General features: G+C 39.5%; 1 protein-coding gene across 1 annotated transcript in view; it reads right to left on the bottom strand.

Moving 5' to 3' along the window:
- sema3bl (sema domain, immunoglobulin domain (Ig), short basic domain, secreted, (semaphorin) 3bl) overlaps positions 1–15,224 on the bottom strand; it is a 69,147-nt gene that overhangs the window by 26,025 nt on the left and 27,898 nt on the right. Inside the window, 3 exon segments of the mRNA XM_034209277.1 lie at positions 3,001–3,021; positions 3,023–3,121; positions 12,132–12,197. Of these exon segments, the coding sequence (XP_034065168.1) occupies positions 3,001–3,021; positions 3,023–3,121; positions 12,132–12,197 (186 nt within the window).

The raw sequence follows: 15,224 nt of genomic DNA, 5'->3' as shown, positions 1-15,224 counted from the left end.
GGGTGACAATCCACAACACAAACCCAAGACCAAGAGAGGTGGCATGTGAGAGACACGAAAGATTGTGTCTGTCTGCCCCTTACTGAGATGAAACACCTAGAAGGTCAAAGGTCATCCCACCCAGAGTCCAGTCCGAGGGCTCGCGGTCTGGGTTCCCTCGAGAGGTCAGAAAAACAGACGGGTGTGTATTTTCCACCAGTTAACGATTGCCTAAATAAATGGACAGGCTCCCTGTAGTGTCGTCCATTCTCACAGACACTCGCACACAAGCTGGAGGACAACTGGTATCTGAACATCAGTCAGGACAGTGAGGTGTTTTGAGTTTTAACACACACACAGCACAGCTGACATAACCTCGGAGTCGTTTCATGCGCACCTGAGCATGCCAGATACAAACAGTAATCCCTGGGGAAAATAAAACCAATTCCGCAATGTGTGATAGCTTTGGGACATTCCCCGTCATAAGCTAGTCAACAACTGAAGGGTTTCAACACTCATGACTAAAACTCCTTTACTTATGGAGATTATGGGTTGCTCCAAACCAATACAAAAATACCCAACATTTCTTGAATCAACTAACGCTAACACTATACATTCCTGGCAAGTCAGCACTAAATTCCATAGATCATCTTTGTTGGAACCAAGATGACATAAAGTGGAATGAGATAACAATGAAGACGTAAAATGACGTTTCTAAATGACAGCTGGAATAAATGATACCGAAGATGACCAGTTAAAAACGATGCAGTGTTAAAACGAATTGCCATCTGCAAAAAGGGTTGATTTCATAAAGAGCGGATTATGACGAATCTCAAAGTTCAGGACTTGACTCAGGATTTGTCTGGTCTTGACATGCGAAGAAAATGACTTGGTCCCACCGCTACCTGAAACCTGTGCATGCTATTTTAGTCTTTTCATCTTGCACCTGCAGACATTTGTGAGCGAGGTCCACAGCCAACCTACACATTTCACAAACCCACTCTCATTTACTGAATCACTGCAACACAACCCAAATACATATAGGGTTTGATAGGTTGCCCATCGTTGATTAGTTCAAGTGGATTGCGAAACAAATCCTGGACACTATATCACTGACTTATGTATTCCCAATTGACGTTTTTGATGTTCTCAACTATGCAGACCACAAATTGTATAAATTGTATAGGCTTAAAGTGAACCGCACGAGCAGAGGAAGACGTGAACTTTTGATCATGATTTATAATACAACCCATTGTCCAAAAACCACACTGAGGATGACAGACTGGAACAGAGAGGCAGAAAATGGCACACACACTGACAAGCAACTAAACCCACCCAAAACATAAAACAGCAATTCACCTTCTATACTTAAAGTGCACTCACATACACACACTCTTCTGACTAAATGTTGGCACTCTCCCACCCAAAAGTCTAATTTCCCTTCCTGCCAGCATCTAGCTTTTCTCTGTCCTCATGCCCAGTTTGACCCCCCCCCTGGCAGCGCGGCCACACTGGGCTGCGTTCTGGAGAACCGCTGGGGAACAGGGATCTGCGAGTCTTTCTTAATAGCTCTATTCATTGATTCTTGTCTTTCAAATGGCTCCAAGTGTGAGACTCAGCAGAGGGTCCCACTGAGCTGAGTTGCTCACAGAGGGCCAGCCTGTGAGGTTGAAAAGACTATAGAGGACCGTAGGCTGCGGCTGAGTGGCCCTACAGAAAGACTCGTGGCGGGGCTGCCTGCTGAGGCTTAACCTTGAACCCCGGGGATCTGGGCACGGCCAGTATTCTGAGCTGTGTTTTGGCACCTACCATAATGTGTTCCATTACCTTGGGCTCCTCCACAGGATAGCTTACAGGCCACCCATTGATTCCTTATCATATCATATGCACAATTCTTCATATGTTTTATGATACAGTGGCATAATGTCTCACTACTGCAATATAATGCAGACATTTCTTTATGGCTGAAAACTAGTTAGACAGCCATTCCTCGTACATTTCTCAACTTTATTAACTTTGGATTCACTTTAGTCAGCATGGATTTACTAACTTGTCTGGTGTTATAGAAACACTTTAAATGTCATTCAGCAATATATTTGATTCAAACATGACACTAAATGTAATCATAAAAGCCTAACTGCCAGAGTGTTTATAGTGGCTGTCCAGCCCTGAAGTGCATGCCAGGCACAAAACGTTGTTATCCTTTTCACATAAAACGTAATGTCTCTGTTTAGTTGTAAAATATTTTTCTTACAATGCTGACCCAACCAGAAAATGATCATCAGACTTAGTTTTTTAAAACTCTTTCAGTGCATTGTTTTGGTATTCTAGTCCGCACATTTTCTGTGTAGTCCTACAGCTTTCAATAATACCCCATAAACCATAAATCCACTTAGGAGCCGTTTCCCCCCACATATAAGTTAACTTTTCACTGTACTAACCCAACAGCACAAACAGTTAGGCATGATTACATGATTGCTGGTGAATATATAACCATTTAGCTACCAAATATTGTTTTCTCACTAGGTGGTGGGGACCAACGCAGAAAATGATAGTGAAATTGGACTTTATTTTATCGTGTGATTGGAAACATGTTCATGCTGTCAGTTGAGATCTACAGTATATTCATAGTTTCCAATGGCACTTTGTAAGTGTTAATATAAAGTAGAGCAATGACACTGGCACATTCTTGTTAAGGAGTGACAAAGTACTTAACCAACCTTAAAGTCACTTCTTTTTTTTTTTACAGTTTTCAAGCATTTCCATCAGGAAATGGAGACAGATTTCTGCAGTACAGCATACCATAATAAAGTCCTCAATTTTTTTTTTAAAACAGTATATCACATTTTATAAATACTTATTATTTTTATTATTTATTATTTATTATATTGTTTTTGTGTGGGTTTATGTGCGTATGTTCTGGTGTATGAACATCCCTCAATTTCTTGTCCCCCAAGTTCTGCACAGCAACCACCCCCTCACACACACACATACAAACACTCTTGCTTCACACCGGCTTACCTCTCCTCTGTGCCCCACGTTTGATGAAGGCACACATGGGCTGGAAGGCCCCGGTGCCACAGGCCAGGAGGTGGGTGCGGTTGTAGGGCTGCAGAAGGCGAACAAAGTTGGCACACTCGGTCTGCAAAACAAAGATACATACAAACAATTTAAAATATTGTCTCAAAGAACTATGGGAAAGGTACAATATGTTGTATCAAAAGTGTTGCTATTTCTGTTTAATGAAGTTCACTAAAACAGAGCTATGTCAAACGTATTGTAGTTCCTGTTGTATGTGGTTAGACAATTATTGATTTGGATACTGACCCTACAGATAAAGAACCAAGTATAGCTTACATGGTCCTTTATTTAAAACAGCTGAAACAATGAGTAGTTTGCTATATTTTCATGGTATAGCAAGATATTTCTGCCCAGACACAGGTAAATAGTCATGCGTGAACGCAGGTGACAGCACACAACACACACACCACACAGACACACAACACACACACACACACACACACACACACACACACACAACACACTACACACACACACACACACACACACCACACACACACACACCACACACATCACACACACACACACACGCACACACACACAACACACACACACACACACACACACACACACACACACACAACACACACACACACACACAACACACACACACACACACACACACACACAGGGAAGGGCCCCTTAAACTAATCAAATCACACGGTGCAAAGGTAACTGTAATCCAAATGTAGATAAGTTGATTTTCAGGGTACTGAAGAGAACCAGAATGATCCTTAGCGAGGCTTATTGATCCCACATGTTCATAATGAAGGCCGAGAAAAGAGCTTTATTAGAAGAAATGTGATATCCTCAGTGTCCCACGTAGGACTCATATCTCAGATTTTTGGATTCCAGCCAACGTGACATGCTGATGTTGTAAAGCAAGTTTCAACACAAACGAGTCAAAGGACTTTGTAAAGCATCAGAAATGCTTTGATGCCAAAATAAAAATGTGAGGGATAATTAAATATGAAATGTTTTGAGTCATACGGGATATGAAGACACCAACGATAACTCTGATTTTAACTTGAATAATGAATACGTAACATACTCAGTTGCTGTGTGTTTGCCGAGCTTAAAATGGAGACAGGCCTGAAATGGAAAGAAGGATATTCAAGTGGAGAATGTCAAAAGGCCATACACTCAAACACACTTAAGAACAAAATAAGTGATGACTGAGGAAACAAGTATGGAGACGTTTTTCTGCACTAAACAGATGTCCAAAGGAAGCAGAGGGCACGACTACTTCCTTCTTTGTGTCTGTGAAAGCAGCAGCTGACATAATGGGTGTTTAGCGGGAAAGAAAGGGATCGGCCGGCCGACATTCTCCCAAGTGGACGAGGTCAAACTCATATCTGCATTGTGGACTGTCTGGCTGTTCAACATGGGTGCATGAATGGAGATGAGGCACATGTAATCAAATTGTGCATTGTTCTTTGTCTAAAAAAGGGAGGAATTACTATGCTAGTTTTCAGGGTTAGGGTTCCGTTCAGTTTATGTTTTAAGCCCAACTTCGAACAAATATGGCATGCACCAACGTTTTGAGGTTGACTCAAAAAGTTGGTGACTATACTCAAATGAGGGTTGGTATATGAGCATGCATGAGGCTACAAAGGGGTGTGCAACATCTTAATGGCTTGTTGAATCTCCTGTTTTTTCCGATCTAGGCAAGCGCAACCAAACTTTTTGGAGGGAATGCATACAGTACTTAAATAAGTACGTTTTCCCGACTTTAATAAAATGTATTTTGTGAGATAATGACCTTTCCTTGATTTTTGACGCATAGACATGTGCTTGTGTAGTAGACTAGTCTCTGTGTTTTTTACAAGTGCATGTGTGTTGAATGGGTCTAGTAAATCTGTCATTTTGTGTGTGGCCCACGTCCCTCTCAAACGCTCATTTCCTCGAGTGCTTTGCCGGCGCTGCAGAAGATGTAAACCATGTTACTTCAGTACGAAAAATAGTTTACATCCACATTGCTCTTTCCTGCTGGCTCATTACTCCTACCCAACAAAAACCAGACCAGTAATAAACTACACAGACAATTGCTCTTAAGTACATGCAAGGAGTATGTTGGAATCTCTTGTGCCCAGTATGTTTCTGTTGAGGCAGGGGAGGATGCTGATGAGCACATTTGACATTTTGTTTCCTTCTAATTAGTTACCCCCAAATCATACCCTGGAGGGAAATGTTAAAAGCTGGACGGTACATTAGGTCACAACATCGTTATAGAAGATATATGAGGTCTTTAAGATCCAAGTGGATTTAGAATGAATAGAATTATGTTACTCCTATGTTTCCGTTCTACTGCGCAGGGAGTCAGCTCTTAGAGATCTGTGTGGCCAAGGAGAGCGAAGAGTGGAATGAAATGTTGAAAAGAAGAATATATGCCTCTGCTCTCCTACTGTGGGATTTTGGGGTTAACGTGTCTGTGTGGTCCTTTCTCTGATTAAGTGGCTATAAAGGGACAGTGGATGTGGCTAAACAGAATATGAAGTGGTTCAATTGCTAAATATGGTTTTGTCTCACTGGGCGATTTTAGGGAGTAGTCTTAAAATCGAGCCAGAATTCAAATGGATTTTTTCAATCACTGCATTTATAGCCAATGTCATTGCTGTTAGAAACAAAAGCTTGCAATGTTCTTTTGTAACCTTTTGAATATCAAGGGGATGTTGGCTGACCACAAATGCTCCTTCCTAGCAAAGCCAAGCTGCTGCTTCACATTGTTTAAACTTTTAAACTGACCACAGTGTCATGGGGTTAATAAAGGGTATGTATAGAATTGTAAATATCAAGTTATAACCACATTTTGCTTTTAGACATATCTCCATTAACATAACACAAACAGGAACATTAGCAAGACTCTCCTGGCCTTGACAAATGGAAATACTGAGAGGATTTCCAAGGAGTATGCTGATTATGGCAAATACAACAGGAGGAGAATGTGCGTCCAACAAAAGTTAATTTGCATATGAAGGTGTGGAAAAATAACAGCAACATTTATTCCCACGTTACAAACAATTGTACTTGCCGGTTGAGTAAACATTTCCAGTCCAATGGTTTGATTAAAAGTTTATTTGACATCTGAATTTGTCATGTTTTCCAGATATTTGAAAGAAAAAAATGTTGGCTGCTGTAGCGGAGAAGGTGGAGACAAATGTATTTTTTCAAGACATAAAAAAACGGTCTTATGGTAAATGTGGTCTTTATTTTGAGAAAAATAATATGAGCAGTAACAGGCTACAAACCATTTTCATTATAGTCTGAATTGTTTAACGTAAGTATAAACCCAGCATCATAATTTGGCAGAGACACATTCATTATATGTAATTTGTAATGTATCAGGAATTTGCTCAAGGACCAGGAAAATATCTCTCATACTATTCTCCTTCCAAGTTTATCCAGGACAGGCTGACAGTTCTGAACTCTGCACCTCTTTGCCACATCATCGAATACACGTTATTGATATTACTGTAGATTAAACAGGGTTTGCAAAAATAGTGCACTGATGTAACCCTAATAAGGACCTAAAGGGACAAATGGCAATGTCATAAGAACCAACTAACTGACTAAGAGGCAGTATTATATTCTCCTCTCCTTTTTTGTTGAATGCCATTGTTTTTTTTGTTTTAAATCTGAAAGACATTCTGATTTGCCAGAGTCGGAATCATCCACAAGCTAGAAATGTTATTGGCGATTTGGGAAAACCCAGCTTTTGGTTCTAGTACATCAACATAGCATGTTATCCTAAAACAAAAGTAAAGAGAACAGAGGAAGTTTGGGCCAAAATGTGATGAATGACTTCACTTTCTTGGTCGCAGCCAGTTTGTGAGCAAAGTGGAAGAGCTAACATGGAGCTAACAGCAAAGAGAGCTGTAGCTGCTCAACATGTTTCTGTGACGAGGTGACCCGGGCAGGGAGAAGGCAAGTTTGGGAAAAATGGAGAGCAGTTTCCAGTATAAACAGCCCATGTTCAGTGGAGAGAAGTCTGATTCTATAATACAAACAGGAAACGAGGACCAACACATTAAGATTTACACACACCACACACACACACACACACACCACACAGACACAACACACACCACACACCACAACACACACACACACACACACACACACACCAGCACACAACACACCCCACACACACAACACACACACACACACACACACACACACACACACACCACACACACACACACACACACCACACCACACACACACACAATATGCACTTTTACAAGGCTAAAGTCACTAACAAACACAATCACAAACACAGAAATATCGTAAACAAAGTTCAAAGCCGGACAGCTGGATGAACCGGCCTCTTCAAGTCTTTGGTGTCAGCAGTTGTTTTATCCTCAAAGAAACATGTTTTCTACTCTCCACTGACTTCCAGACATCACTGAAAACACTCAGTCATGGCAAGAAACTGTTGCCAAAGTGCATCAGAGGATTTTCCCCCAACATATACCAGCTACTCCCACCATGCTAAATAGTCGAATAATTATTTTAGGATTCCAAAAACTAAAAAACTGTCACCTACTTGGCTTTCTAGCCGTAGAGCTGGCAACCAACCTTAAGCAACATTTTGGCAGTGGAAACAGACCACACTGTGTCTCTTTCCTATGAGGTATTTCTTCATCAATATTAAAAGAAGCTGCTGTGTCTCACACAAATCTGGGCCTAAATACAGTATAGCTGTTCTTTGATGTATTATACCAGTATAAACAGTAACACATCACATTTGTGTATGGATTGGAACACACATAATGTACCAATGCACAAGTCAATATAGAGAATGACTGCATAGTGCAACTTCAATAGCTAATGATTTAGTTCATTTTGTTGTCAACAGGAAAATGCTTTTAGGGATTTCTGCTGCTTCTGAACAAACTTTACCATACTTTTGTTTTCCTACAGTACTGCAGGTACCAACTTGTCTGGCCCTTTCTCTCCAGCAGTGTTACCTATAACAAGTGTAAAGATATAACACAAAAAACACGGATTATTTAGGGCTCTTTTATAAAGTTAGTCTAAATAAATATTCTTGTTCCAACTATTACTCTATGTTTTCTAATCTCTAAAGTCTTCTTTGAGTTTTGGAAAGCTCTAACAAATCAAACGTACTATGTTTGGGATTTAAAAACATTACATTCATAGACAACTATTTATACCAACATTTATAGTTGGTAAGACATGAGGACACAAACCTCTGACCTTAAGACGTATTGCTGCAGTATAACTTCTCTTTTTGTTGCAGTACAGTCTCTCACCTCCCTACACTCAGACACCAAAGATTCAAACTAAAGTGGAACCAATAACAGCTCTACTGATAAAGCCAAACCATGAGGGGAGGCAGATTACTGGCACTACCGAGCTTGTCTGTAGAGAACAAAACACAGAACTAAGTGTACAAACCAGTGTTTTTAAATTCAGAGTACTGACTTGCATGCACAATGCCTCATTTTATTTTCTCAAAGCTGTATTATTCACACTCAAAATGGTTGATTTGTTCCCTCTGCTATCCCCGTTCTACACCAGCAAAGTTTTGTTTGTTTGTGCTTTATTATGTAACACAATTGCACAGCATTAGAGATGGAGAGAGCAACAAGCTGATTAAATAATCGACCCAATTATATGCAAACAATGCCGATCGAAGCAGAACAATGTGTTAACAGTGAGAGCAAGACACTGCATGCTCGGGTGAATTCACTGAGTGCTTCCCTTCAGCCTGTTATTTATTGGTCCGAGCTGTAATTAATGATGGAAAAGGTCACAAGGTTGCGACTCTGGGATGGAACGCTGGCATTAGATACAAGTTTAAGGTGGTAGACACTTGTTAGAAGGCTGTAAAGACATAGGCTTTCATTAAAATGTAAACAAAAAGGTCTCACTTTTAATGTCAAGTTGTGATATTGAGATAACCAAGACGTTCATGTGCTTCATGGACTGGTAATGTTGCTCTCCTTCTTTCTGTCTGTCTCTTATGAATTTTTTTCTCCATCATCAAACACACACACAAACGTCCAAAAAAACAATGTCAAGACCTTTCACCTTTCAACAGCAAACATATGAGATGAAACATATGTGTGTGTCGTGTGCGTGACTTTTGCTTTGTAGATGCCAGAGGATACAGCAGTAATCAATCTGATGTGACACCTGAAAAACTCTCAAACATAGAGACGTGAAGGAATGCAGAAAGATGCCGAAAAAACAACATCTATCTGTTTACTCACACACACACACAGTCACACACACCACACACACACACACACACACACACACACACACACACACACACACACACCACACACACACACACACACACACACAACACACACACACACACACACACACACACACACATCTTTATGACTCCTTTGGCACTTGTAAGGTAGAGTTACACACATACTTTTTTAAGACCTGTCTAATAATGCAAAGTGACTCCTCTCCACTATGGACAGTACAGTATAGTGCACACATAGTGTCCGTGAAAAGCCAAGCGCAGAGGAAACACCTAATAAAACTGATATAGACACCCAAGACACACCTGCCACTTCAAACACAGAGAGCATATTCCCTTACATTATAGACACACACACACACACCTTTTAACCCATTCCAGATGGTGCTAGCTGTCAGATTTCTGCCAGGGTGGCATAAAAAGTCACAGACCTATAACAACGTGTACAACAGTGTCTTCATCTTGTGTGTGTGTTTGGGTGAGTGTGTGTGTGTCATTTACTATATGTGTGTAAACCTTTATATATACAGTATATGGTGTAAACCAGTAATTAGGGCAGGTTTATGTATTCTGTGCACCACTAAGGCCACTGAGAGCTTCTTCTCCAACTGGGACCAAATGTAACGACGTCTCAGTACATCAAAGAAAAGAGAGTTCATTACAAAATCTCTTCCTTCCCTTTTATTTTAATTCGGCATTTATTTTCCTATATCCTGTCAGTGTTTTATTATTACTTGCTTTATTATTTTCAAGACTTAAGAGCCTTACACTGCCCGAGTGTAACGTGTTAGAATGTGATAATTATCACTATATACAAAGTACAGTACAAAGATGGTATCTGAGATACTATGGTTATGTACCAAAGTATTGAACATATTTACATTTGCCCTAAGAATGGTGATTATAAATGGGATCAAACATTGCAATCCATCCTACAATGGTCAAAAAAACCTTTCACTGGCCAATTTTCAAACTTCAAGGTAGCACTGGATTCAGCACCCAAGAGATCAACAGACACAATAGGCGTCATCCTCTGGGGACCATTACATGTTTGAACAAAATATAATGGAAGTCAACCAGGAAGTTGTTGAGATATTTCAGTCTAGTCCAAAGTGGTGGGCCGACCAACAGACTGGCATTACCATACCTAGAGTGACACTTCTATAACACATTTTCCACTACATTACCCTCTTTACCTCAGTAAATATATTTCTTTCCTGTTAACAAGTTTAATAACATTCTCTTCCCCTTCCCTTTCTATTAGCTACCTTATACCATATGTTAACCACCTCCAGGCTAACAAACATAAAGCTGAGTCAGCATGCTTGAAGGGGAACGACTCAAGGTACCCTGGTCCACTGATCTATTCACATGTTTTTTTTTCTTTACATTAGCTTCAGAATCATCCTCTCCTCATATATCTTGTCTTAAACATGATCGTAATAAGATGGCCTCTGCCCTTCCTTTGCTTGTTCTCTCTTTCAATTTGTACTCCCTCACAGAACTAATGAAATTCTTCATTCACTTACATTTACAATTTGCTTCTGAAAGCTTTCTATGTGTCCTGCACCTCTGCGTTCCTTTCTCTCATTAATAAAACAATGGCCTTTTTCATAGCAAAGTAGTTGATAGCTTACGGAAACATTTTAGGGAATGTGTTGGGAGCCAGCGTGGCACCAAGTTGTCTAATTATGCCATTCACTTTAAGCTTAGTTTGTAAATGCTCAAGGCACATTCTGCACTCCCCATCACCACATCTGTGATAGAGGAGATCCACAGAGCCAAATAGAGATGGACGTGGAAACAGGATTCAGCTGATGAGTAGTCAAAATCGCGGAAAATCGAAAAACCACCTTGACAAGCTATGGTTTGGTAGATGCTCGTGCCATGCTGAGAGCAGCTTCTCTGAATTCACTGGAGGCATTTTGGCAAACAGTATAGAACTGCTCAACAGCGTAGGTCAATGCAGTCTCCTAGTTTATGGAAAAAGCTGGGTCTGTTGGGTTTATTTTTGACAACATTGTAATATGTTTCAGTTATTGGAAACAGGGATGAGAATTTAAATGGAGACACCAATACTGGTGGAAAGAAGACAGGTAGACTTAAATACATGCAACAGTCAGCAAACAGAGAGGACATGGCAGGAAATATATTTTGTCTGCTACAGAAACAAAGCAACTGACAAACAAAAATGAAAACTAGCCTCTGACTACAAGCTTTTTACTTCAAGGCTTTTAGCTAATGAGAAGCAGTTGGTAGGCTGATTTCTAGGTCAGGTGATTTCTGGACCATAGGAATTGGAAGACATGTAAAGGGCAGGTAACGCAGAACACAGTATTAATTAACTAGTTGGGAGCATTCATTGTTAACATGGCAACCCTGTAAAATACGAGTTGAATTATATTCTCAACTACATTTTAAGAAAAGCTTATCTTTCGGCAGTTTCAATGTGGTTTGTGTTGTAATCAAAGGTTTTGGTTTAAATAAGCTCATTTGCTATTGACTTGAGCTACATACACACTTGATGAAAACGTACATACTTGAGTAAAAATAAGTCTACTTGACATTTCCTTTTACAAAGAACAGCATCTCCTGGGTAAAAGTCCTGATTGAGATTGATCTCCATCCATCCCGTCACTGATCTCCCCCTACGCCGACTTTAGCCAAGACTACTTGGTGTATTTTTCATGTATAAAATGTGAACAGTTAGGGAAGAACATTTGTCCCTTGAAAGGGTGTCAATGTATGGTAAAGTCATTTTAGAAGACCAGGATGTTTAATAGAAATGGTTAAAACAAGCAGGAATTAAAAGTCAGTCGGTTACCTGCGGTTCCTTTCCCCTCGTCTGAATGCATTCCTCTCTATTGCCGGGTAACGGGGGCCAGTAAATCTATGAAGGAAGAGAAAAGGAGAAGACAAAGAAGAAAAAAATGTGTGTGATGATTAATGACCTCATAACTTGAAAGTAATGCAAACATCCAATATATTCAACCGTATTGCAAAATGTAATTTCTTTGTTGAACTCATAAAGGCTTTATTTGACTCTGTTGATGCAATCAAAACAGAATAATCAGCCCATGTGTTGTTAAATCGGAATTATTTCCCCTGAAAATTGAGCTGAGCAGATGAAATATATATGTATATAAATATATATGATGAAACAGAGGTTTTGGATTCAAGAGGCGAGGGCTTGGATGCTTGTAAAGCCAAAACCTTGATTGAGACACGACAGACACATTTGTCATTACAGTTCTGTAAAGCTTGGAAAACATAGCATACCTCTAGGGTTGCCAAGCTCATTGTTTTTTGTATTTGTCTATGTTTTGTGATAATCTGTCACTGAAATTCTGCCTCCAAATGAACACATTAGGGGAGAACACTAATCACATCTGGAGGCAGATGTGTATCTTAAAACCTGAACAAATTAAACCCGATCTAACTGACTGGTTGGATGCCACTCTTTCATTATTTGGGTCAACTTGACGCTAAAAACAATTACCAAACTCAATAGTGCCAATATAACCAATACATTGGTTACATACGTTTGATACTGAGAACCATTTTTGTTCTTTCTATCTTTCCATACAATTTACCAATCCTAATTGGACCCTAAATACTTTTTTAACACATTTAAATATGAACTCAAACATACAACATACAAAACAGAAAAACAAGGAGTGTTTTTGATGTTATGAAACTTTAAGGGAGTTAATGTAATAATGTTGGCTAAAGAGACTCAGTTTCCTTCGGTGTCCGTCTTCTGTTTTGTGCCTAGAAATGAAACTCGACCTTTGGCTATAAACAAGCAGAAAATATGTGCTCAGCCAAACGTACAGAGTATCCTAACAAGACCATCTGTGGTTTTTAAAAACAGTATGAATAAGTATTATGCCTATCCATTTTTAACTCAAGTTCTCACAGAATAGATCCACTATTTCCTTCTGGGGAAAGTCCCAAAGTCTTCCTCTCCTCCTGCCAATTCATCAACAAGAGTGCTTTTCACATTAGTTTCGGAAAATGAAAAATGAAATCAAATTGCCACTGAAGAGGAAAGCCCAAGTCTTTCTACGTATTGAGTTGATGATGTGGGATATACTGTAGTTTTGTGCAGAGGATTTCTCTAAGACAATAAGTCTTTGTCTGGAAACTGGCTTTGTTTTGGCCAACAGGGAGAAAATAAACCATATGATAAAACAAATGGTCCTGACTTTCATTACTATGTCTGCTTATGTCCGGTGTATTGGGAGCATGTGTGGGCAAGAGGCCACTGTGGTATCTATAGGATTTAAAGGAGTGTGAAAGGTAAGTGATAAATGATATAACACAAATAGAGAGTTGTAAACATGAGTGACAGTTTCTCCTCTTTTCTCATCACACCCTACATTTCACAACAGCAGTAGAGTTCAGGAGGATTTTATCTTAACTGTTATACATCCTAATGTATCACAGACAGTGCACTTCTTGTCATGATAATTGAAACCTGGATCATAGAGTATAACATATCCTGTCCTGTAATAAAAATGGTGTGACATTTAAGAGCCTGGAATTATTTTTAACCACACCTTAATGTAAATGACATGTATTGCACTGCAAATTAAATGCACACTGTATAGTAGATAAAATATAACATAGGATAGATCAAATTGAGTTTGTATTGAATTTGCTAATGGTGATGCAGACTGCCTGTTGGCTCAACAAAGGGTATTTCATATGAACTAGGGGTGGAAGTACACATATCTGTATATAGACTTACAGCCTTGAAAGGCTCAAACCTGCCTAGTTGCACACAGCATTTTTCTATGTATTTTCTCACTCATATATTATTTTTTTTGTTTCGTGAATGTTAATAGGTCTTCTTTAAATCATCAAATACACATAACATTTTAAAATTGTTTTCTTTTTGTGTAGTCACACAACAAACAACACACAGAAAGTGTGTTATACTTTATAAGGAATATTTACGAGATAGGAAGAGTGGTAGCACTCTCATAACAGTTCAGTAACTTAGCGTACTGCATTAAAAACTGTAAAAAGAACAATTCATTGGTGTCTGGGAAGTTGTGTACTACAATATTTGTTGCTTGGGACCAGTAACTTCCTGGGGTCTCCACTGATCGCATTGCCTCAGGCAATTATAGCTGGACACTTAACTTTATTTATTAATTTGTTATCGCTTTAGAGGTGCCAGCAGGCTGAATTTATTTCCATTGGAATTGGCCAGACTGCTTCCACCTTTTTATACTCTTTTGTATTTTTAGAGAACATCTTAATTTAACTAGATTCCTTGCTTTAAGTATTTCCTATTGCGAGTTAAATCAGCAAATTTGAAACTACTGCAAATGTGTTTTTATAGACAGCAGAGTCACCTTTGCACCATCTGATTGTCCAACACCCAGCCTGCTTTTGTCTAAAACCTGGCTTGCAAATGTGGGAAACCATTAGAATTAATAATTTGTTTCATGCCTGACTGAAATGAATAAATAACTCAGTGCTGATCGAAAAACTAGGCTTCAACGGGTCATGATCTCTGGACCGGTTTCTTTGGCATGATGCTGTGCTGATATAAATGCGTGCCTGTCGAAAAGCTTGGCTCACATACACAATCTGATCAAAAGTATTCTGATGGCATACCTCACTGATACTGATAAACTGTGAAATCACGCCTTGCTCAAAACATGGGTCAGAGTACTGCGATATTCCATCTATCGTCCAAGAGTCTGGCTCCACACCCTCAAGGAAATATGGTTTTACTCCAACAACCATCCACATTCCTTCTCTGTTTAACTGTTTCCTGACACTTTGTGAAGGCTGACAAGTGAGCGGCCCGACCAAGTAAGGAGACAGAGGCAGAACGTCTGATACAACCCGGTGTGGGTATTTATTCATCTTTGGTACATGGTTGACCACATCGAATCCC

Source organism: Gymnodraco acuticeps, unplaced genomic scaffold (assembly GCF_902827175.1).
Source record: "Gymnodraco acuticeps unplaced genomic scaffold, fGymAcu1.1, whole genome shotgun sequence".
Lineage (NCBI taxonomy): Eukaryota > Metazoa > Chordata > Actinopteri > Perciformes > Bathydraconidae > Gymnodraco > Gymnodraco acuticeps.
Note: the sequence above shows the minus strand (reverse complement) of the source record. Positions and strands in the feature narration are given on the sequence as shown.